Source organism: Juglans microcarpa x Juglans regia, chromosome 1D (assembly GCF_004785595.1).
Source record: "Juglans microcarpa x Juglans regia isolate MS1-56 chromosome 1D, Jm3101_v1.0, whole genome shotgun sequence".
NCBI lineage: Eukaryota > Viridiplantae > Streptophyta > Magnoliopsida > Fagales > Juglandaceae > Juglans > Juglans microcarpa x Juglans regia.
Genome location: NC_054594.1, coordinates 40,802,461 through 40,823,518, shown reverse-complemented (window position 1 = coordinate 40,823,518; position 21,058 = coordinate 40,802,461). Strand labels below are relative to the sequence as shown.

At 36.5% G+C, this 21,058-nt stretch overlaps 2 protein-coding genes across 3 annotated transcripts in view; one reads left to right on the top strand and one right to left on the bottom strand.

The window, feature by feature from the left end:
* Positions 1 to 361: 361 nt before the first annotated feature.
* Positions 362 to 5,019, bottom strand: LOC121260580 (protein FLUORESCENT IN BLUE LIGHT, chloroplastic). Of its 2 annotated transcripts, none has more exons than XM_041162526.1 (5): positions 4,862 to 5,019; positions 4,115 to 4,224; positions 3,311 to 3,479; positions 2,383 to 2,703; positions 362 to 846 (listed from the first exon to the last, which is right to left on the bottom strand). In XM_041162526.1, exons 1-5 carry the CDS (start codon positions 4,956 to 4,958, stop codon positions 644 to 646), a joined length of 900 nt encoding a protein of 299 aa, XP_041018460.1. In that variant the 5' UTR covers positions 4,959 to 5,019; the 3' UTR covers positions 362 to 643. The 2 variants fall into 2 exon arrangements, with proteins under 2 accessions (XP_041018460.1, XP_041018465.1); XM_041162531.1 differs by having other exon boundaries at positions 4,107 to 4,224; positions 4,862 to 4,899.
* Positions 5,020 to 6,804: 1,785 nt separating this feature from the next.
* LOC121257841 (nuclear pore complex protein NUP107) overlaps positions 6,805 to 21,058 on the top strand; it is a 37,669-nt gene continuing 23,415 nt past the window's right edge. Inside the window, exons 1-10 of the mRNA XM_041159092.1 lie at positions 6,805 to 6,995; positions 7,946 to 8,313; positions 8,906 to 8,975; positions 9,894 to 10,009; positions 10,608 to 10,639; positions 10,767 to 10,892; positions 12,645 to 12,803; positions 13,300 to 13,392; positions 13,471 to 13,638; positions 13,853 to 13,951. Coding sequence (XP_041015026.1) covers positions 6,916 to 6,995; positions 7,946 to 8,313; positions 8,906 to 8,975; positions 9,894 to 10,009; positions 10,608 to 10,639; positions 10,767 to 10,892; positions 12,645 to 12,803; positions 13,300 to 13,392; positions 13,471 to 13,638; positions 13,853 to 13,951 — 1,311 coding nt within the window. The 5' untranslated portion in view covers positions 6,805 to 6,915. The remainder of the gene's footprint in view (positions 6,996 to 7,945; positions 8,314 to 8,905; positions 8,976 to 9,893; positions 10,010 to 10,607; positions 10,640 to 10,766; positions 10,893 to 12,644; positions 12,804 to 13,299; positions 13,393 to 13,470; positions 13,639 to 13,852; positions 13,952 to 21,058) is intronic.

Below are 21,058 nucleotides of genomic sequence, written 5' to 3'. Positions count from 1 at the left end.
CTCTCTCCGTGCCAGCCATGGTTGTTGAGGACCACCTTAGGGTGGGCAGAAGACGTCGGCAGTCCAAGTGGGCGTGGAGCTCATGGCAGCTCGCCATGCACGTTGATGCACATTTCGCACTGTGTGTGGTCGACCTTATTGGCCGGGGTGGTCGGGATCTAAGTCGACGACTCGTGTGGTCAACGGTCGTCGTCCTTAGGCTGTATGTGATGGTTAGTGTGAGATCCCTTTATCTCTAGCAGCCCTCATAAGCAACAGTAATTTTTTTCTCCTCCTGTGACGGCAGAGGCATGACAGCTGAAACATGAATCGGAAGAGCATTGAGCCATTCAGTATTAGCCCATCAGAACGCCAATGTCGGTTAAATTTTGTCAGTTGAGATGTTGAATCTTGAAGACTTGTTTAATGTACAACGAGAGTTTCCTCTACACAATTTTTTGGATGGCATACCAACCATCAACTGCGTAGATTTGCAGACAAATGGATAACCCTTGAAACCAAAAAGGATTTCCTAATGATATTATTCTGCATTAAGTGGCTTTCAACATCGATACAAAAATGAAATGATCCGCAAGACAATGTTGTTAAGCCAGCTGTCTGCAAACTCAGACTAATATTACAAACTCCCAGTTAGAGGAACATATCAATCTGTTTCCAATCTTGAAATATATTTGTCATAAAATTTCGCTGCCCGTTCAAGATCTCCAAGTTCAGTATAACAGTCAGCTATTGCTCCATAAGCTTCTGTGTTTCCTGAGTCCTCCCCTTCTCGCTCAGAGATTGCCAAAACCATGGAATGGTATTTGATGGCTTCCCGGTACTTGCCCTGCCTTTGCAGTGAGGCTCCTGAAATATCAACTATGCATCAGAAGAGCTTGAGATGGATTGCTACCGTGGAGCAATCACAAACTACACGATCAACTTCTGAGAAATTATGTTATTTAAAAAAACAACAAATGTCAGAAAGCATGAGTCGAGGAAGAAATTTCCATAGAAATTAATTTGAAAATCGTATTTTCAGTAAGGGGAAAAAAACAAAAGTGAAATCCAGAACACTGTACTTTCAAGTTTTCAACTCAAACGTAATGCCTCTAGGGAAAAAAAAATCCTCAAAACTAATGGTCAGAAAAGACGGAATAAAGTCAACTTGAATGGTTCTATGTTAAAGCTTGCAAGAATATATGATTCTGATTCTCAAAAGAAAGAAATAATAGGGTGCATGTACTAAAAAAAAAGGGGTGCGTGCTTAGCTTGTAATTAGATTCATCTCTTGTATACTTCCTGTATACCTGGGCCATGCTTAATTATGTGGATTAATAAATTCTTCTTACTTATTAAAAAAAAAAGGCGCGTGTCCTTGGTTTCAATTAGTTACCTAAGAGTATTGGCATTAGTTTCATCAAAATCATATCCAAAATTTAACTAAAAGTACATGTTTTGCATAAAATCAAAACCATTCAAGATACAACCCCACCTTGGATTAGCTAAAATAATAATATAATATTATTTTTTATTTTCATATTTTGCAATTACACTAACTATATATTAATTAATAATTTAATTTTTACTTAGATTATTTGTTTCCCAACTATTATTTTTCCTCAACTTATTATTTTTCATCTGCAAAAAATGTGCAGGAGGTATTAGTTTGCACAAAACTAATATACAAAAAATGTATATGTACATGAAAAATGTGCAGGAGATCCTAACCTCCTGCTTGTATATTGCACAAAAATGTACATGTTCCTCCTGCACATGTACAGGAACCTTACCTCCTGCTTGTATATTAATTTTAATAGTTTCCTGCGTGTGCAATATATTAGTTTTTCATATACAAAAAATGAAATAATTCTGTTGGTGTAGTTGGTGTATATTTTCAGAATAAAATAATTCTTTAAAGATGAACAGTGTATCTCTAAATTTGATGGAAACTTTGGTGGTACTGTAGTTCATGTGTAGAGTTTCCTTATTTTGACTACTCCAATGTAGACCATTTTATTGATATTTAGCCAAACTTTAGAGATGCGCTGGGATTTTGGCTAAGCCAATGTCAGTGCTCTAAGGATGTTTGTAATATTTCTTAGGCTTCTACCAATAAGGTTACTCGGTGGGAGATAAGAAATCAGGTCTTGGCATTGATTGACCCAAGAGAAGGATTGTTACTTGTAATCCATACCAGGTGGCACTTAGTGAAAAATAATAATAAAAACCAGTACTTCACCTAACCCAGAGTAAGTATAAAATTCTAAACCCCAACAGTACTAGATATTCATGCACTCATGAAAATAAATGCTGTATAACTTGCATTGGCTTAATTTCCTTTTTTGGTATAACAAAAGTATTTGTAAAAGACAAATAACAGGCAAGGGAATGCAAACAGACCTAAACCTCTTGCAGCCTTCTTCTCCTCAGTAGGATCCATTATATTCTGAGCAAGCTCAAGAGCTGTTTTAAACTCCATGAATGCTTTCTCCAGTTCTTGATTCCTCAAAAAATTCTTTCCGGTCTTCAATCGAGAAATCAACTCTTGCTTCTTTGGATCAACAATTACTTCGTTCTCCATTATTCTTCCACCAACAGGAGCATAACTCAAGCTGGGAGCATAGGACTCAATCTTGGCTTGCCTTCTTAGAGCTGCATTGATCTGGCGCAGCTGTTCATTCAGCCGCTTCAATTCCCCTCTCCTTTGCCGAGCAAGCAACCCTATCATAAAAGCACTTGACAATTAGGGGAAGAATGCGCATGACATAGCTATAGATATGCACTTACCATTCATAAAAATAGATCTCAGGCATGGAAGACTCGAAGAGTAGTAATGGCTTTCCTATATAGGTGAAGAGAGACAAAGGGAGTGAAGATATTGGCTCAAGCTGGCAGAGAGAATAACAAGTCATGCATGTTGGATTGGAAATTTAGTAGCACTTTCCGTGTCTCAATATCAAACTTCTATGTGGCTGCCTAGGTCATAAGCCCTGGCCGTGGGCCATCCTTTTGAGGAACTTTCTCATTAAGAGACTAAAATAAATACAACATAGACATGCGGTAAACAATTGAATGTCTTTTCAAAAAGGACAAGCAACCCAACTGAAAAAAGAGAGAAAAACCACACATATGCTTTTTTTTTTTTTTTTTTTTTTTTTTTTATGTCGGGGAACCTCTCCAAGGCAGAGCCCTTGGGACCCACCCCTGCAGAGTAAATCCCGATCCCGTTCACCGCACCCTTGGAAAACCATCATATGTACTATGAACACATTCTTCAAAGAGCTTATAAGTAATATTAGAGGAGACCATGAAGCCCATGGTACCTTACCTCCAACAGTGGCTCCTATAAGGGCCACAAATAGCAGTAAAGGCATGTTCATGTTGAAAACAGAGTTTTCAGCCTCACACGTTTCTGCCACAGCTTTAAAAGGTGTGGTTAACATCAAGGCATTACTGACAATAAATGCCATTGTTGGGGTCCTTAACTGTATGTTCCCCTGCCAAAGTGGAAACTATTGATCAGATGGCATAATTTAATTACGGCAATAGCCATCAAGGAGGGAATTGAGAATGTCTAATGGATGGAGATATAAAACAGACAGAAACTTGGAGCACGTGTATTTTTTCTTGAAGCATTAATACTTAGTAACTCCATTGTTTATGGTGCTATAGTTTGGTTGTTGTGGGTGTCTATTAAATGAAAACCAAACCTGGAAGATTTTATACAGGTAATTGTCTGCTGAACTTGACAGGCGTAGTTATCTTGAGGAGTAGGCCTACTTAATAACAAATTTAGAAACAGCAAAGTGGGAGTGGCTGTAAACGAGTTCTTGTCTTCGCTTTTCTAGTATTAGAATGTAACTAGATGTTTCTTTTGTATACTTTCTGTGTACTTGTGCTTCGCCTATTACATTGTGTTTAATACAAATTTTAACTTATAAAAAAAAAAACAACCTGCAACAAAAATTTACTCGATAATGTTCTCTAAAGTATTTCTTAGAGGGATTGATTCTGCATTTTTCCATTCGTTGTTGTCTTATTCTGTCACTAAAACAAGAAAATGCAACATATGTCGAAACCACAATTTGCAGGAATTACATAATAACTGATATAAGGGAACTTACCATCATACCTGACATTGTAAGTTTGGCAAAATATGGCAAATCTCAGATGGTATATCAAAAGTCTCTCTCGGGGACAACACAAACCTCTCCCCTTTAAATGAAAGAGAATCCATCTTCCCTGATTCAGTTAATGAATATATTTCTGTATTAGTAACAGGATGTCACTTATAAAAAAAAAAAGTAACAGGATGTCTGTCTACATTGCCTTTGCTTTACAAAACCGTTCAACTACACCACATTTTGCCTTCCTTTTATATGGATAAATGATGGAGGGTTTATGATCAATATTATACACGCATCATATAGAGTTCAAATTTTTGTAAAATAGTTGGTCATTATGCGGAGCCATCATCGTGGAAATCACGCAACACTTATATTCTCTTTTCATATCCCCCTATCACCATTCCTCAATGCTCTCAAATACCCTTTATTCCAGTAACGAATTTATCACCTTTTACTTGCAAATAAACAAAATTGTTGAAGCTCCATTTAAGACCTTCAATAATAAAAAATTTGCATCTTACATTTCCCTGTATCCTCGGGCAAACTTATGCTTACATTGACAAACTTATGCTTACATTGAGGTCTACTCCAGTTCATTCTTAATATTTTAGCTTACAGATAAATTAGGCACTAAAAAACCCAGAGCAGTGAGCAATAATTTCTTCATACGTCAAAAGAGATGAGAGCAATCAAAAAGTTCCAATAATGATTGGACGATAAAAAAGTGATATCAACCGACGAGGAGTGCTGACCTGTAGTATGTGATTTTCCGACTAATGGAACGGGCGGTAGAGATCGGCGAGGGTTCGGAGAAGTGAAGAAGCAGGAGCAACGGAGGACAACCGCCATTGCTTCGGATAAACGTTGGGGATTGGCCCGGTGGCCTTCTTTATAAGCAGAATGTTTCTATGTTAAATAACCTCGGATTGTAATGAAACAACACTAGATGCCACTGGCTTGCTGACTTGTCAAGACTGGCCCAACTGGTTCGATTTCTTATCATAATAGCTCCTACAATCCTTAGGTTTTAAGTATATAAATAACGAAAAAATCTTATCGTTGGTTCATCAATATTGATATATAATATATATATTTAATAAAATGATATAAATTAAAAATAAAAATAATTTTTATAATAGAGAAGATTTTCTTTTTCTCTCAAAAAAATTCTTTTCATTTTTTTTAAATTAAAAAAATCAACGATACGCGATATGGTGTACAAACTCGTTTGTACTTAGCAAAATTCATAAATAACATCCTCTTGTATAAAGGGAGATTATATTTTCATTTTTTTCGTACATTCATTTAAAAAAGTAAATAAATATACAATTCATATGAAAAATTATATTTTAATTGTAAATTTTTTTTAAAAAGAAAAGTCCACGTGGTTTACATACACAAAAACTATATCTGATACTGATATATATAAACTATATCTAACACTACTTTATATAAATAAATGAGTACTGTTATATCCATAAAAAAATTACACAAATTGGTATAATTTCATCTGATTTATTAGATTTAATTTATAATAAAAATAGACGAACCATATCAAATCATAACAGTTTGTATAATTATTTTTGTATAAATTTTTTTTTTTGTAGAGAGTATTTTCTTAGATGAATATATAAACACACACAAGATATAACGCTTGCATAAAAATATTTGATAATTATTATTTAAAGTATGAAAGTTGAAAAACTCTACTATCAAGATCTATAGAATCGAGTCTTAATTTTATTTTAATAAATTAGAATATAATTTGTAATCTAGTACAATTTTGAATAAAAATAATAGAATAATGTGATGGATTGTTAGGCTCATAAAGAGCGGTGTTACCATATTTCCTAGGTCAAAATGTCAGTTTTATTTTTTTCAATTTTTTTATTCATATTCTTTTTATCATTTTAAAATAGTTTAAAAAAATATAAAAAAATCAATACACTAATAATAATTTTCTTAACTATTAAATAAAAATAAAATACATGAATTATCAAAATAAAATGACAAATTAAGTGGGTAAACTAACAATTTTTTTTATGTACCAAATGCTGACAAATGATAGCAACCGCAAGTGTATGTTTGAAGTATGGAATGAGATATAAAATTCTCATTTAATCTCATTTTATTTTATTTCTAAATATAATCTAAATACAAAATTTTTAAATTAATCGTAATATTTTTAAAAATGGGAAGAGATAAATTGAGATAAAAATTAAAAATTATCATATTTTAAGATATAAAACAATTCAAATTTGTTCAAATTTAAAATGAAAATAATATAATAAAATTATATTTTTATAATATTTTAATTTTATACTATTTGTATTCAATTTTTTTTTATTTTCTAAAATTTAAAAAATACTCAATTCAAAGTATTTCATTATCATTCACAAATTATATTATTAATATTCATAAACTTCTCATTTTATTTTATTTTTTAAATTTGTTCTAATTAAGGTTTAATTTAGGTAATATTTTTAAAGATGGGAAGAGATAAATTGAGATAAAAATTAAAAATTAAATAAAAATTATTAAAATATATATTTTTAATATTACTTTTATTTTAAAATTTTAAAAAAATTAAATTATTTATCAAAATTTAGAAAAATTCTAATAATATGAGACGATGAAATGATTATAATCGTAAAAATAAACAGGTTAATTGGTTACCGGTTAATAAAACCTGCCCCCACTGTCACCGCGCTGCAGTTTTCTAGGGTTTAACTATCAAGCCACTGGCCAGTGAAAGCCCTAGGGTTTTCCGTTTGGAGTGCAAAAGCGACGTCATCTTTGCGCGGAAATGGACGTTCGCATGGACACTTCTCCCAGCTATTTCGACCCTGAAGACCTCACCATCAGGGAGCCATTCCGCCGATATGGGTATAAATCCGATCGTCCACTTTTTTCTTTCTATTTTTTTTTTCGTTTGATTTCTTTTCCTGCGAGTGTCGTTGTTGGATTCCAAATGGTGGTAAAAAGAAAAAACTGAAATTGGGTCGGATGTTACTTGGCTTTAAGCGGTTACAGTTAAATTAAGCACGTAGACTGTCGTTAGATGCTCTGGTATATATATAAGATTTGAATGATTGCTTTTTTCTATCTAATCAGAATATAATTTTAGGGCTGTTTTGGCTATTCCACGATATTTCTGTTTCATTTTCGTTTTATGGCAATTAGGGTTTTGGCGGCTTTTATTTATTGTAACTCTTTGTTGGGTTGATGGTTGCGATTCTTGAATTGTCCCATTCATACTGGTGCACTTGTACACAACATGTTATATAGAAGCAGAATGTCTCCATTTAAATTCTGTGGGGGTTGGATTGCTTTATAGGAGGAGGGGCCCTATATTTGTTTTGTGAGTCATAAGGCATTTTAGGAAAATTAATTAGTCTGTTTGGGTGCTTTTTTCTTTCTGAAATTATTTCCATGCGCAGCTTCCTTTTGTTGTGAATATTAAATAAACATGGCACGAATTTTTAACCAAAAAAATGGAACTATTCTACGGAGTAGATGTTTATCCTAAGACTCAAATTCAAGGACATGCGGCACTTGGTATTGCTCATTACATGAATACTAGGTTGCCTTTATATCCTCCCAGCTATGTTACTTTTTTGATGTTTGTCTCAGCAGTTAAAGGAAGGGAGTGTACCTTTCTGGGGGTTATTAGAGCACCAAATTTCATACTTATTTTCACTCTCATCAGGTAAAAAAAAGGAGTGTGCCTTTTTTTTACCTATAAAAAAATGACCCTTGATGGAATATGCATGTTTTGCTTCTGCATAAATATAGGCGTGCTTTCTGTCAGGCAGTTAAACATGTAATATGTGCAGGAAAAGGCACTCAGCATCAAGCTCATCATCCCATCATGAACACTCAACTTCTAAGTACAGTGGATCCAGGCTATTGTACGATGGACATAGCATCCATAGCCCAACTAATGCTGCCTTACTTCTTGAAAATATCAAACAAGAGGTGGAGAGCATTGACGCTGATCGCTCGGAAGGAACACCTGCAAGGACACTATCTGCTTCTAAAAGGAGACCGCCCATTGATAGTCACGGAATGGCTGACATGGATGCTGGTGCTGATTCAGTTCGCTATTTGCTGAAAGCTTGCAAGAATGAAGATGATTCATTGGCAGATGGTGGAGACACCACTTTTACCATATTTGCATCGCTACTTGATTCCGCTTTTCAAGGTGCTTGATGTATTTATGTAATAATGCATTGATGCAGAAGCAGCTTTTTTAAAGGGTTGCAAGTCCCTGCTCAATTCACCGCAATGGCACCATTTACAAATGTATTTGGCAATTCTGAATAATAATTCAGTTACAATCCTTAAGCTAGGTTTTATAGGCATGAATAGTCTAATAAAAATTAAATAAATATAAAATCTCAACTATTCGAAGTAACCCAAGCAAATGGACTCAAAAGGACATACAACCGGTTTTTGAAAAGCTACTGCTCTCACTTTGATCTCTTGATATCTCTAGTGCCAAATTCCGACATCAGAAATACTCAAATGTATACTTTTTCCTTCACCTTCATTGTCATCTATAACATCACCTTTTTTTTTTCCAATAATGTTGTCTCTATTTCATGACTGTATTTTGTTATCAAAGTTGGGGTGGGGTATGTAGTTATCTAGTCAAAAAACGTTCTTAGTTTGGAATGATTTGTAAATTAGAACATGTTGTTGTCGATCTGAATTTTCTTCATTTTTTTAGGGTTTTTGAAGTCTTGCAATAATGCTTGACATAGCATACTTCTATGGTGAATTTTCTTTTGCAGGTTTGATGTCTATTCCTGATATCATACTAAGATTTGAGGGATCTTGCCGAAATGTTTCAGAGTCAATTAGGTGTGTCCTGTAAGATTGAAAATGTGTATGTGCTAATACATATGTTTTTAGTGTGCAAATGCTCATATATTTGGCTATATTTTGATAATGATGTCTTGGTGTTAATTTTAGCCACCCATTTTACTAATCTACCTATTTACATTCCTTAAAGATTGTGATAGATGCAATGCCGTCTTAGTGGGTGGGGGGAGGGTCAAATTTTTAAGTTTGTCTCAAGTAGAGAGGACCTTGGTCTTAGTGGTAGGCTCTTTCCAGGTCTTAGGTTTGAACCTTTTGCTGCAAACAATTTCTTGGGGTCACGTCCCATTGATCAAAAGCCAATGATTTACCTTATTCATGTGATAAGGATGCGCTACACAAGTCTGGGGTTTAACCGAGTTAAAGACATGTTTGCGTAATCTTTGGGATTTTTCATCATAAAAATGAAAGAAAAAGGCGAAACAAGGGGCTGTGTGCTGTCTACCAGATCTTTTTGTCCCTATTTACTTTTTCCATTTTCTAGATATTACACAATTTTCTGAGGTTTGAGCATCCAAACATGAATTCCTATGCAAGAACAATGTCTAATATTTTTTGTATGAGTGTATGATGTATAATATTCACAAAGTGGAAGAGCACTATCACTCTTCTTGGCTAAATTATCCCAGATTGCTAGATTAAGCTAACTGAATAAAAGCCGCTCCTTTTTATACCTGTGACGATTAGGCCAAGTCCAAAAATAGATGCTTGCTTATGTATCGGTTACAATCGTACGAGTTTGTGTGATTGTAAATTGATCTGGATATTGAATCAAGCAGCGTTGCATTCCATCACTTGTGCAATTTAAAATAATACATACTCTTTGTTCTTGGCATTATATTGGTAATGTTAGTTTTATTCGGTGTCTGTTTGACCTCTTGATGTGCATTTCTTGTATAGGTATGGGTCCAATGTAAGGCATGGGGCCGTAGAGGAGAAATTGATGAGGCAGAAGGCTCAGCTCCTGCTTGATGAGGCTGCTTCCTGGTCTCTTTTGTGGTACCTTTATGGGAAAGGAAATAAATCTTTAATCTCTTCTACTTTTGATGCTTTTATGGATAGAATTTGTTGATATCTTCGTACGATATGATGAGATTTTTGAGGGTTTTGACTTGTTTTTTATGATAGCTTAAAACTTTCATTTTCTATATAGATTTAAAAGGCAGAGGTTTTGTGATTTTCTTTTTCCCTTTTCTATGTATATTCAGTCGCCCTCTTGTATACTAAGGCGTTGCCTTTTGTGTTTATTAATGAAATCATCAATTATTTATCAAAAAATCTTAGTAGGGAGTTTCTGTACATGTCTGCGTATGTTAATGTTTCAGAAGTGTAGATTCCTGAGTTGTTTAATTGAAATAATAGCATTATGCATTTCGTGTACTTGGCTATGCCTACACTCTATCATAACTAATTGTAGGCAATCCCAAAACCTCTTTATTATATAAGTGCCACTGCATATCTTTTTGCAAATGTGTTGACCATGAGATATTGTTTCTGTATAGATCTACTCTGAAATCTTGTTTGTGTTTTCTTCAGAAACAAAGATTTATTAAACTCTGATTTTAAAGATGAAATATTTGGTTTTAGTGCATGATGATTTTGTTCTTCTTGCAGTGTCTGAAGAACTCCCGAAAGAGCTAATCCTGGTAATGCATTTTTCCAGCATGTGCTGCTTCATAGGAATAGTCTTTCAAATTTTGTAAAGAAGAAACTTTCTGTTATTTGAATTTTTTAAATGACAGATTCTCATTTAAGGTGATTGGCTTATGACAGTACCCCCAAACATCACACTTGGAGGCCTGCCAGTTTGTTGCAGATGATCATACGGCACAATTGTGCCTCCGGATTGTTCAATGGCTTGAGGGTTTAGCCTCCAAAGCACTTGATTTGGAAAGCAAGGTGATCAATTTTGTATCTTTCTTTTGTTGGGTTTGAGAGTGTTATTGCTAATCCGTCGATCGATGGTCTTGTCTGTTTGTTAGGCCCCTTTCTAGACAGCATTCGTGTCTTTCTCGCTGGCCGAATAATTGCCTTCCCTGTTGTTAGTTCGTTGAGCTATAATTATTGCTGCTGCTGTTATCGTTATCATTATTTTTTGCATTTTCCCCTTCTGATGGGCTTTTAGTTGCATTGCCATATATGGTTGGTGACTCGGTGTTATGAGATGTCCATCTAAAAATCCTTTGAGAATTTAAAATTCTTGCAAATTGATACTATTAAAATGATTGACCTGAGGATTGCTATCACTGTAACTAAATAATTTTTTGTGTGCTGTTTTGTTACTATCACTAGTTCATACTGCAATAATGATTGATCATTAATTTACTGTCACACTTATGAAATATTTTGCGATCGTGGTTATATAAATGCTGTTAAAATTTTATCATGAAAAATAATGCTATTACAATTTTTTTTTATAAGTAATGCTATTACAAATTTTAGGTTGTGTTCAGGTAAACAATGGAATTTCCTGGAAATTTTATTTTTTTGGTAAGTAATAATTTTATTCAAAGTAATAGACATAAGCCCAAGTACACAGGACGTATACAAAGGAAACACCTACCACTTCCAAAAACAAAAAGAAACTGACACCAGAAAAACTAAAACAGAAGCTGGAAATTATCCACCATTACAAAAGCTTTAGCCCAAGAACTCTATGTACTCAAGAAAAGATCTCTAAGATCTCCCAAAGAGCGTTCTTTATCTTCGAAGCATCTACCATTTCCTGGAAATGACATGCATAATTGGTGTTTTGATGCTCTATGAAATTAAAGTTTGGGCATAGTTATTGCTAAAGGTCCACTTGTGGTTCAGATTGGGTTTAAAGGATGAGTGAGTTCTAGCTTTGAGGGTGCAGCCTAATGTTTAAAGGATGGACATGGGATGAGCTGCAGACTCAGACATCCTAGGCTCAAGTGCGCACTAAGAGTTCCCTTTGATTTGGTACACGGTTCTGATGGGTAAGATTGTGTATTTTTGTGTTTACTTCCCAGCTCCTATGGGTGGGTCCAGAGGGCCCTGCCTTGAGGAGATTCCATGTTGTAAAAAAAGGATGAGGGAGTTTTGATGTGAATGTGGTTGATGGCTATTGAAATGGATGTAATAGGTGTTGAGCCAACAATAAATATAACTATATACTAACCTATCAAAAAAATAAATATAATTTTTTTAAGTAAAAAATAAATATAACTATATCCGACAAGATTCTTATAAAAACCATAAAAAATATTGAGGCCAGAAAAAATACTCGTGGTTGACTTTAGTTTGTATAGCAGTTGAGCAGATCTTCCAAAATCCAATCTTTTGGTGATATATTTCGCAGGATATCCTTTTTATTGTCAATTATTCTTGAATTTTAAACTTAGGGTATAAGTCAGGATGAATCTATTGGCTCCCCCAACTTTGTGACTTTTGCCATCCACCCTCCCGTTTCGGTATTTCTCTTGTTCTCATTGGCGTGCAAGCTTTTTAATTAGTATCATGCAACAGTGGTCTCTGTTGCATTCTTTCTTGGGTAAAAAGATGTTTTTGTTTTCTTGATAACATTTCTGTTATTATCAGTAATGGTTTGTTGTTAAATTTTTACTTATAAAAAAATCAGTCAAGAGTTCATTGTTTCTGTTTGACATGGGAATTCATCAAGATTTTCAGGTGCGAGGATCTCATGTTGGTACCTATCTACCCAGCTCTGGTGTTTGGCATCATACACAACGGTATCTTAAGAAAGGAGCCTCCAATAAAAATACCATTAATCACTTGGATTTTGATGCTCCAACACGTGAACATGCTCATCAGCTACCTGATGACAAAGTACGCACTTATTATTGTCTTCCAAACTTCTGCAAAGCCTGTCTACATTTACAGTCATCTTTCACTACTAGTGATGTTATGTTTTTTTGACTAGTAATTGATGATTTTATTAAAAAGTGCCAGAAGCATAGATAGCCGAAGTACACAGGTAGTATACTTGAGGAACACCTAAATTAGAAATAGGAAGAGAGATGAAAGTAATGGGAACTCAGCTCATTACAATCTGGCGGTGCTTCTATTTATATTTTATTTCCTTTGTATTTATTGAATATGAATAGGAATATGTTTGAATGATGCTATTGAAAATGCACAACAGCCCTTTTGGGCGCGTGATGTTACTGTAGGGCACAACACAATGCTGAATTTCCGGTGTCTAATCTGAAAGTAATTATTTTGATGTAATTTCATGATTTGGAACTCTTAGAATTTGAAATGTATGCTTCTGAATGCATATGTATTTTCCTTAAATTCACCAATAACAGTCTTGGCTCAACAGAAACAAGATGAATCTCTTTTGGAAGATGTCTGGACTCTTCTAAGGGCTGGAAGACTGGAAGAAGCATGTGAGCTTTGCCGGTCAGCCGGACAGGTGAGCAATGTTCTGTATTAACTAGGTTACAGTTTATGTTTCTCGATGCTGTTCTGATACATGGTAGCATTTTGGAAGCCATGGAGAGCTGCAACATTATGCCCATTTGGAGGGTTGGACCTTTTCCCTTCTGTTGAAGCCCTGGTGAATAATGGAAAGAGTAGGATTTTGCAAGCCATTGAACTGGAAAGTGGCCCAGGACACCAATGGCATCTTTGGAAATGGGCTTCCTACTGTGCATCTGAGGTAGGTTATAAGGACACCATCAGATAAACTTCTTGCAGTTTTAGGTCAAGCCGTTATGTTTTTAATTCTGTTTTCTGTTCTCTATTTCCCTTTATGTGGTTATGCCTTAAATTCTAGACATTCTTAGCTTAATGATATTAGCTCTTGTAAGTTCTCTTTCATCCATCCATCCATTCATTCGGTGGATTGGCTTCTTCACCTTTGTTTTTTGAAGAAAATTGTGGAGCAAGATGGTGGTAAATTTGAAGCAGCTGTATATGCAGCACAGTGTGGCAATTTAAAGCGCATGCTTCCAATCTGCACAGACTGGGAGGTATTTTCTCCCTCTATTTATGCCCGTGATCAACTTTTAATTGCATTTATTATTAAATTTATGTTTATGCATTTTTAGTAGGTTTTTTTCTTCCTTTTGTTTTTGTTTTTGTTTTTTGATAAGTAAGAAAAATTTATTCATCGAATGAAATAGGCAAAGCCCATGTACACAGGAAGTATACAAAAGAAATATCTAATTACATTCTAGGATAATGAAAAGAAAATAAAAACTCATGAACAATCCCTCCGTTAAGTACAATAGCAGAAAACCACTGAAGCAAGTAGAACACAAAGAATTTCCAGATTTCATCTACAGTACGCTCCTTATTGTTGAAATACCGCTCATTCCTTTACATCCAAATACACCACATGATGCACAAAGGTATCAATTTCCATGCTGCTGCCACTTCAGAACAGCTATGAGGCCTATTCCAGCAAGCAAGTCAGTCGACCACTTTCTTAGGCTTTACCTAAAACAACCCGGCTCTACTAAACACACCATCCCATAAAGCCTTAGCCGCCTCACAATGTAAAGGTAAATGATCCACCAATTCACCATCTTTCTTACACATAAAGTACCACTCCATAACAATCATGCCACGCTTCCTCAAATTGTCGATCGTCAAAATATTCCCTAGTGATGCTGTCCAAGTACAAAAGGCCACTTTGGACGGCACATAAACTCTCCAAATACTCTTCCACGGAAAAAAAGTGTGATGCTGAACCGTCAACACCTTATAATATGACCGAACTGAAAACTTTTTTCTCCCCGTATGTTTCCATAACATTCGATCCCCTCTCATCTCCTCCAATATCCAGAGGATACAACAAACTGAAAAATTTTGCAACCTCATCAAGTTCCCAATCCTGAACAGCTCTAATAAAACTAACATCCCACTGCACAGCTCCATTAGAACGAATCAACAAATCTGAAACGGAAGCCTGCTGATTTGCAACCATTTGAAAAATAGCCGGAAAAGCTCTAAAAAGAGCACACTCACCACACGAAACATCAAACCAGAAACAAATTCTTGAACCCTCTCCAACTTTGAACTTAATTTGTTTCACAAAATTGTTCCATACCTTTCTAATAAATTTCCAAAATCTCACACCATAAGTCCCCCTACTCTCCTTTGAACACCAACCTCCCCAACCACGCCCATACTTTTTTTTTGATAAGTAAACAAGAAGTTTTATTCATAGTAATAGGCAAAGCCCAAGTACACAGGAAGTATACATGTGAAATACCTATCTATAATGTACAACAGAAAGAAGAAAGTCATGAACATTGAGTCCATTACAAACAATAGCCCCCACCCAAGAAAACAAAGTTTTAAAGAAAAAACGTTTAAGCTCCTCCATTGTTCTCTCTTGGTTTTCAAAGCTTCTATCATTTCACTCCTGCCAAATATACCAACACATACATATAGGGACCATTTTCCATATTACTGCAACTTGTATGTTTCCACGAAGACCTCTCCAGTATGCTAAAAAAATCCACCAATCTACCGGGCATAACCCATGATAAACCAAGTCCTGTAAAAAAATCAGCCCACAGGGTCCTGGCCACCTCGCAATGTAGAAACAAATGATCAACAGATTCACCATCTTTCTTGCACATATAACACCAGTGTAATACCATTACTCGACGTTTCCTTAGATTATTCGTGGTAAGAATTTTGTTCAAAGCTGCTGTCCAAACAAAAAAAGCTGCTTTTGAAGGAGCTTTGGTCTGCCATATGCTCTTCCATGGGAATGAGAGCTTGCCCTGATTTGATAAAACTCTGTGAAAAGAATGGACCATGAATCTACCCTTTTTAGAAGGGCTCCAAAGCATCCTATCCATCGTACCCTCTATCATACGTACTGAATACAAAGCCGCATAGAATTCTGAAATGACCTCCATCTCCCAATCATGGGCTGACCTAATGAAATCCACGTTCCATTGAGGGGAGCCATTAGAAAAAGCCAAAATGTCTGCTATCGCTGCATCCTTTACTCGTGCTAACTAAAAAATGGCTGGGAAAGTGTCTTTAAGACAGTGTCCACCACACCATTTATCATACCAAAATCTGACGCGAGAGCCATCGCCCACCCCAGAATGTGTCTCCTGAAAGTCTCCCAACCCTTCCTAAGGTTTTTTCACAACCCTACCCCATATGAACCACATACCTCTTTCGAGCACCAACCGCCCCATGCTTCCCCAACCTGTGCATCAATGACCGACTTCCACAAAGCCCCCCTTTCTTGGTGGTACCGCCACAACTATTTACCCAATAAAGCTTGATTGAATTTAGTCAAGTTATGAATACCAAACCCACCCCTAGAAATTGGATTGCATACCGTGTTCCAATTGACCATATGGAACTTGAACTCGTCCCCCAAACCACTCCACAAGAAATCACGTTGTAACTTCTCAATACGGTTGGCAATCTTTGCTGGGAGTGGGAACAGAGACAAAAAGTAAGTGGGAAGGTTAGAGAGAGTACTTTTGATCAATGTAAGCCTGCCATCTTTGGATAAATACAACCTTTTCCAAGATGCCAGCCTACGCTCCACCTTTTCAACCACAGGATTCCAAATCTGCTTTGATTTGAAGGAGGCACCCAATGGTAATCCAAGATACTGAAGAGGTAAAGAGGATACCTTACATCCCAAAAGAGAGGCTAGAGCTGCCACTTTAGGAACATTCCCCACCGGCACCATCTCAAACTTTGACAGATTAACTTTCAAGCCCGAAACCACTTCCAGCCCACTCTTCCCAAACTAGAACTAATTACAAAGCAAATAATTCTTAGTTTGTGGAGAGGGCATCATGTTGGGTGGTCGTATCTACCTTCTAAAGGTGCCTCGGGTGGTGTTCTTATCATGTTCGATAAAAGAGTGGTGGAAAGAGTAGAGGAATATGTGGGTGAATTCACTGTGGTGTGCTCCTATGTAAATGTAGAAGATGGGTTTCGTTGGGCTTTTGCAGGTGTGTACGGTCCTAATGTTGACTCAGAAAGAAGCTTATTGTGGGAAGAGTTGGCTGGAATCATTAGTTGGTGGGATGTACCAAGTTGTATAGGGGGAGACTTCAATGTATCCCACTTCCCCAGTGAACGATCAGGTACATCTCACATAACTCCCGCTATGAGGGAATTCTTTGATTTTATTTTAGAACAGAAGCTTATGGATATTCCACTAATGAGAGGCTTTTATACTTGGTCCAATACTCGAGATCGCCCTTGGTCGAGAATTGACAGATTTTTGTTAACTTCAGAATGGGAATCACACTTTCCGGATGTAATTCAAAGACGCTTACCGAGAGTTTGTTCTGACCACTTCCCTATCCTTTTGGATTGTGGAGGCATCCAAGGAGGTAGAAGGTATTTCAAATTTGAAAATATGTGGCTTAAACGGTTTTGTAGACAGGGTCAGTCTATGGTGGTCTTCGTATGAGTTCCAAGGATCTCCAAGCTACGTTCTGGCAAGGAAACTAAAAGCGCTGAAATATGATCTGAAGTTATGGAATGAACAAGTGTTTGGCAATATTGTATCACAGCGACGCTCCCTTATGGAGGAGTTACAGGGCCTAGAGGGTGAGGAGGAGGCAAGAATTCTTAATGAAGCTGAAAAAGTTCACAAGAGACAAGTAGTTACAGACCTTGAACGAGTGTTACTAATGGAAGAGACTTCTTGGAGACAGAAATTCAGGGCTCTATGGCTTAAGGAAGGAGATAGATGTACAAAATTCTTTCATAGGGTGGCTAATTCGCGTCGGAGGATCAATGCTATAGATACTTTGATGGTTGATGGTGTAGTTTTCTCGGATCAGCCAAGTATTGAGGAGCACTTGGTATAGTATTATGAACATCTTCTATCCGAACATAAATCTTGGAGACCGTTAATAGATGGGTTGACGTTCTCAGTCTTAGACGAACAGTGTGCAGGGTGGATGGTGAGGCCTTTTGAAGAAGAAGAAGTACGCAAAGTTGTTCGTGGTATGGCTGGTGATAAGGCCCCAGGTCTTGATGGTTTTACTATGGGCTTCTTTCAAACCTGTTGGGAGGTGATCAAGGGTGATCTTATGCGGGTTTTTCGAGAGTTCCATTATTATGCTAGTTTCGAAAGAAGCCTCAATGCCACCTTCTTAGCATTCATACCAAAAAAGGTGGGGTCAGTGGATGTGTGTGATTATCGTCCTATTAGCCTTGTGACAGGGGTCTATAAGATTCTCTCCAAAGTGCTAGCAAATCGACTGAGTACGGTGATGGAAAAGTTAATTTCGAAGCCACAAAACGCATTTGTCAAAGGTAGACAAATTCTAGACTCCGTTCTAATTGCAAATGAAGTTTTGGATGGATGCCTCAAATCTCGAGAACCTGGGTTAATCTGCAAATTAGACATGGAAAAAGCCTATGATCATGTTAACTGGAAATTTCTGCTCTATTTACTTGCAAGATGCGGTTTTGGAGAGAGATGGATGAAATGGATAGAGTTTTGTATCTCAATAGTACGATTCTCTATTTTGGTGAATGGTTCTCCAGCGGGCTTCTTTGACTCCTCCTGTGGGTTGAGACAGGGAGATCCGCTTTCTCGATCAATAACCTTTCTCCACATCGATTCCCCTTCCATTTGATACCTTCACAACCACTCTCCCAACAAAGCCTTATTAAAACTACTCAAATTATGAACCCCCAATCCTCCATCAATGATAGGACAACAAACTCTATTCCAATTCACAAGATGAAAATTTTTTCTCCTCTCCCATACCATCTCATAAAAATGCTCTAAATAACTTCTCAATACGATTTGCCACACCTACCAGTAATGGGAATAATGAAAGAAAATAAGTGGGGAGATCAGATAGAATACTTGTAATAAGGGTGATTCTTTTTTTTGATAAGCATGTAATAAAAGTGATTCTACCCCCTTTTGATAAGTATAGCCGCTTCCCACCCGCTAATCTTTTCTCAATCTTTTCTACAACCCCATCCCAAATATATTTTTTTGATAAGTAAGAAATTTTTTATTTATCCACGTGATTAGGCATGGCCCAGGTACACATGGAGTATACTGAAAGTAAACCTAATTACAAGCTAAGCATTGTGATAGACGCCCCCATCCCAAATATTATTAGCCTTGAAAGACGTCCCCAACTGAAGCCCCAGATAATTCATAGGAAGAGAAGCAACTCTACACGCCAAAAGTTCCGCCAAGCTGTTGATATTATGCATACCCCCACCGGAACTTCGACTAGCCCAAGTTCACCTTAAGACTCGAGACAACTTCAAAGCATAATAACATAGCCCTCAAAGCTTGAATCTGCTCACAATCAGCATCACAAAAAATAAGAGTGTCATCAGCAAAGAGTAAATGGGAAATTAAGATAATTTCGTTATTAGCATTTCTCACCGAAAAACCAGACCCCCCCCCCCCCCCCCCCCCCCCCCAGCCTCCACCATTCGGCTCAGCGCCTCTATAACGATAACAACGAGAAAATGAGATAACAGATCTCCCTATTTTAAACCCCTTGAACTCTGAAAAAAACCACAAGGCTGTCCTTTAACTAACACTGAGAACGGGGCAATCAATACACTATGTCTAACCCATCCACACCACCTATCCCCAAACCCACATCTTTAGAGCATGTAGAAAAGAAAATCTCGATTCACATGGTTGTACGCCTTTTCCATATCTAGCTTCCAAAGAACTCTCGGTACACTTTCCCTCATCCGACTAATTAAACATTCATTAACAATCAAAACTGAGTCAAAACTGAAAAAGTTTCTTCCTTTTGTTAGGGTCATGTTTCTGTGGATGCATGCTTGTGTTTGATAACAGTCAGCAGCCTGCTTATGTTTCCAATTTAATGGTCTATATTTTTAGGTTCTTGAGTTTTACTGATGGTTGTGTAGCCTAATGGTATTACTTCTCCTATTTTAGGGAGGGTTTAAGGTTTGACCCAAAAAAGGTTTGGGGTTTATGAGGCAAGGGGTACCTCTACTGTTTGACAGAAAGCAAAGAAGTAATATTTGAAACTGAGGTGAAATTCCTAGCTGGTACCCTTTGAACCCAAATCTTCTGTTTTCCCTTTATGAAAAGTGGAACTGGGACCTACCAAAAAAGGGATTTAGCTCTGTTACCTTCTTGCAACTATAAATATGTTTAGTTCATTAGATAACTAACTGGTTGGTTCTTTTGTTGTTGTATAATAAGCATCAGTTGAATGCATAGGCAACACTCTTGTATATGTGCCGTATACTCGGGCCTTCTGTCTATTTTATGCTCAATAAAATTTTGTTTACCGATAAAAAAAGAATGTATTTTGTGGAAGCTGAAGCTTTATAGAAGCATGTTTCCCCTGATAATATTTTTTACATTGACAAGTAGGTATGCCCAAAGGGCCTTGCCTTGGCTTCACTTCATATAGAAAAGGTCTAATGAGGCTGGTTTCATGGTCAAAGTGCTCTCTTGCATCAATATGTGATGTGTGCAAGGGCCTGGTTTTGTCTAATATGTGGTATGTTCCATAAGCTACATGAAACATTTCAAATGTATTTTTGATAAGGAAGCAATTTAAATGTTTAAGACTGCAGAAGCCATGTTTATCCATTTAAACTTGAATAGAGGAACAAAATTGGCACTATTCCTACTAAAATTAATGTCCTCCATTGGTGACCATATCTGTTTAGTTTATGTTATATGCTGATCATTTAGACTATGACTCTATATGGTTTTATATCTTGGGTTTGCTGATATAGAACTACTGAAGCGGATTTTGAAAAGCTTTGCTGACTAATCGCTTATTGTATAACTTTATCACCACAATGAATCTTCCTGCTTTTGAAGCAATGATTAAGCAGTGATTCATTGTATGCATTGAATTTGTTGATGAGTGAGAATGGATGATTTCTGTTCACTTATTATGCATGTAAAATAGTGGGTTGTCAAGGTACTAGGAGAGAGACAATTGTTTGGCTGTAATCGGCAACTAAATATGGTTGTGTACCAAAATAGTGTGGACATGTGGATCCTTGATTTTGGGTCATCAAGTTGGTGATCTGCCTTTGATTAGATTTTCATGCTACAAATTTCACCATACTGAAAATCTTAGTGCTTTCTA